Below are 2,894 nucleotides of genomic sequence, written 5' to 3'. Positions count from 1 at the left end.
ACAAGACCCATCACATTACAGAGTGAAACTGCACCTTGTGCGTGGTTTTGGGGTTCAATTCTGGGATATTTGGTAAAGCTCATTCCATACCTTCTGTTGGCAGCAGATTCCTCCTAATGAAATCAAACACAGACAGATGTCAGCTCACACTGAGACACCAACAACAACAGCAGATTACATGTGTACAGCGTCTCCCACATCCCAATTCAATCTCTGATCTCTTTGTCAATCACAATTAGTTTGTCGGCTCCCGACTGTGTGTAACTGTGACCGAACTGCAATATAATGTCAACCCTTTACCTGCAGGAAGGTGAGAGCGTCTTTTCCCATCTGTTTCTGTAACTCGGAGAGTTCTTGCTCCACAGACTCTAACTTTCCCTGAATCTCTCGCAGAGTTGTCTCCATTCGCTTTAGAATCTCCTTCTCTCGCTGTCTGAGATCCCCCATCACTCGCTGCTCTCTGTCAGTCAGACTCTTGTGCATTTTAGCAAACTTAGCCGTGACGTGAGTCTGTACACTCTTCACCTGTTCCTGAAAATGTCAGGACATCCAACCGTTACACACAGTAACCAGAGACCTGAGACATCCCACCGTGTACACACAGTAACCAGAGACCTGAGACATCCCACCGTGTACACACAGTAACCAGAGACACTGAGACATCCAAGGTGTACACACTAACCAGAGACCTGAGACATCACACCGTGTACAGACAGTAACCAGAGACACTGAGATATCCCACCGTGTACACACAGTAACCAGAGACCTGAGCATTCACACCGTGTACACACAGTAACCAGAGACCTGAGACATCCTACCGTGTACACACAGTAACCAGAGACCTGAGACATCCACCGTGTACACACAGTAACCAGAGACCTGAGACATCACACCGTGTACACACAGTAACCAGAGACACACTGACAGACATCAGCCCCGACACAACTTACCTTAACTTGTGAAATCTTTTCTCTCTGTTTGGCTTCAGTTTGTAGAGCAGTTTCCTTCCTCTGTGTGAGAGAAGCTATGGAGGACTTCACTTGATCCTGGAATAAACGCACAGAATAACAGTGTTTGAGGGGAAAACCTGACGTGGAAACGGAATGAATCCCTCGTGAGGGTCTCGGTACCTTGTAGATTTCAGCCGCTTCGTCAATGGGCAGAAAGCTGTGACCTCTGTGCTCTTTCGCATCTCTGCAAACAACACACAGCAATTTCTTGTCATCTTCACAGAACAGCTTCAGGTCCTCCCGGTGTTTCTCACACTGACGTTTAACTGCCGTCTGTGTCGGGTCCAGACTGAATTCACGAGCTTTCTCCACCATTTTGGCCAGAGCCCAATTGACCTGGAGGTTCCTCTCCGCAGTAACTTGGTGACATACCGGACAGGAGTTTTTCTCCTGCTTTTCCCAGCTCCCGGCGACACAGGAGTGACAGAAGTTGTGGCCGCAGTCCAGACTAACAGGATCAGTGAAGAACTCCAGACAAATGGCACAGTTTAGCTCCTCGGTCAAGCTCTCAGCCTGGAGTCTGGAAGCCATTTTGATACTCAGCAACTGCTGCTTGAAACTGGTTTTGGTTTCAGTGCGAGTGTGTGGGCGGCTCCCAGTCACTGGGCGGATAAACCCTCCTCAAGTCTCTTCCTGTGAAACCCGCTGATTGTGTCTGTGGTCCCCACAGAGCAAATCTACATCCTCAACCGTCCGCTTGTCAGTGAAACCAACGGCCGCAGTTTGAGCTGTTGCCGTGTGTCGATGGTATATTTGAGATGGGTTTGATTTCCATGTTGTTTTTGCCCTTTGCTCTCGTGCTGTGACTGTCAGCAGCCGAGAGGAACAGAGAGTGTGAGTTCAGCTCTGCCCATCCCCTGTGGTTAGTCACCCCAGCGCCTGGTTTCCTGTCTTTCTGTACAGGCAGCGATTCAAGATGCAGAACGAGAAGCCTTTCCTTTAGTTGTTGACTGGAAACCACAATCGCATAGATACACGCAGGTTAACCATGGCATTGCTTCTCCTGCCCTCTGTACCCACAGATGGAAATAGATACAAACACAGAGACACAGAGATAGAGTCACAGACAGCGAGAGGGAGAGCGATAGAGAGAGGTGTTCAGGAAACTCTCTGGACTGGTGACTTTTGAGAAACAGGATGACTGCAAAGTTAAAGTGATGTGAGCGATTCACCAGTGTGTGGCACAGAATGGAGACAGCGAAGGAATTTGAGAGCCTCTCTTCACTTGGGTTATGTGATAACAAACAGGACAGTGTATGTCAGTGGCACAGTATCTGTGTGTAAGACACGGGCTGTTAATTCAGCTCTACCTCAGTTTGTCTGAACTGAATGAACGTGAGGTTTGAGGGCTGTTTTGCTGCTGTATCATTTGTGATTCGCTGCCCAGTGACTTGGCCTCTGTGGAAAGGAAGTCTTGTCATTTGCGATTCGTATGGAAACCCATCACTGCCGCTTAAGATCCAAACCAAACTCAGAATTCCACGCCTCCCTCCAACACATGGAATTGCCTGTCATCTCCCGCCGGAAGCTCACAAACTGCTCACTTAGTTCTGAAGAGTATTAGGCGCAGGTTGGCAAGACCCAAGGCTCGGGGAAGCCCAGAGCGTGTGTTGGGGCAACTGCTGGAGTCCATCCAGATGAACCCACACAGCTTCCAATTGCTGTCGCTGTCTGGCGAAGCTTTCCCACTGCTTGTCCAGGGAGGACCACCCTCCCCGTTAGATGGGGCTTTGGCTGCAGGGTTCACAGGAGCTGAGGGGAAGGATTCCCTGTCCCCAGTGACTCGTCTGTTCAGTCGGTCACTGGTTAATGAGCCTCATTGAGGCCCCGAGAGGAAATGTTGTGTTTGAGGAATCGCTGCTCTTTCTGTGTTCATAAAGATAT

General features: G+C 49.4%; 1 protein-coding gene across 1 annotated transcript; it reads right to left on the bottom strand.

Moving 5' to 3' along the window:
* Positions 1-19: 19 nt before the first annotated feature.
* Positions 20-2,025, bottom strand: LOC103173169 (nuclear factor 7, brain-like; the record flags this gene model as incomplete). Its single annotated transcript, XM_042346775.1, has 4 exons — positions 1,131-2,025; positions 951-1,046; positions 301-531; positions 20-113 (listed from the first exon to the last, which is right to left on the bottom strand). Coding segments are annotated over exons 1-4 (832 nt in total), but the record flags the coding sequence as incomplete, so codon positions are not given.
* Positions 2,026-2,894: the final 869 nt, after the last annotated feature.

Source organism: Callorhinchus milii, unplaced genomic scaffold (assembly GCF_018977255.1).
Source record: "Callorhinchus milii isolate IMCB2004 unplaced genomic scaffold, IMCB_Cmil_1.0 Scaffold1680, whole genome shotgun sequence".
NCBI lineage: Eukaryota > Metazoa > Chordata > Chondrichthyes > Chimaeriformes > Callorhinchidae > Callorhinchus > Callorhinchus milii.
This window is presented reverse-complemented; position numbering and strand designations above follow the sequence as displayed.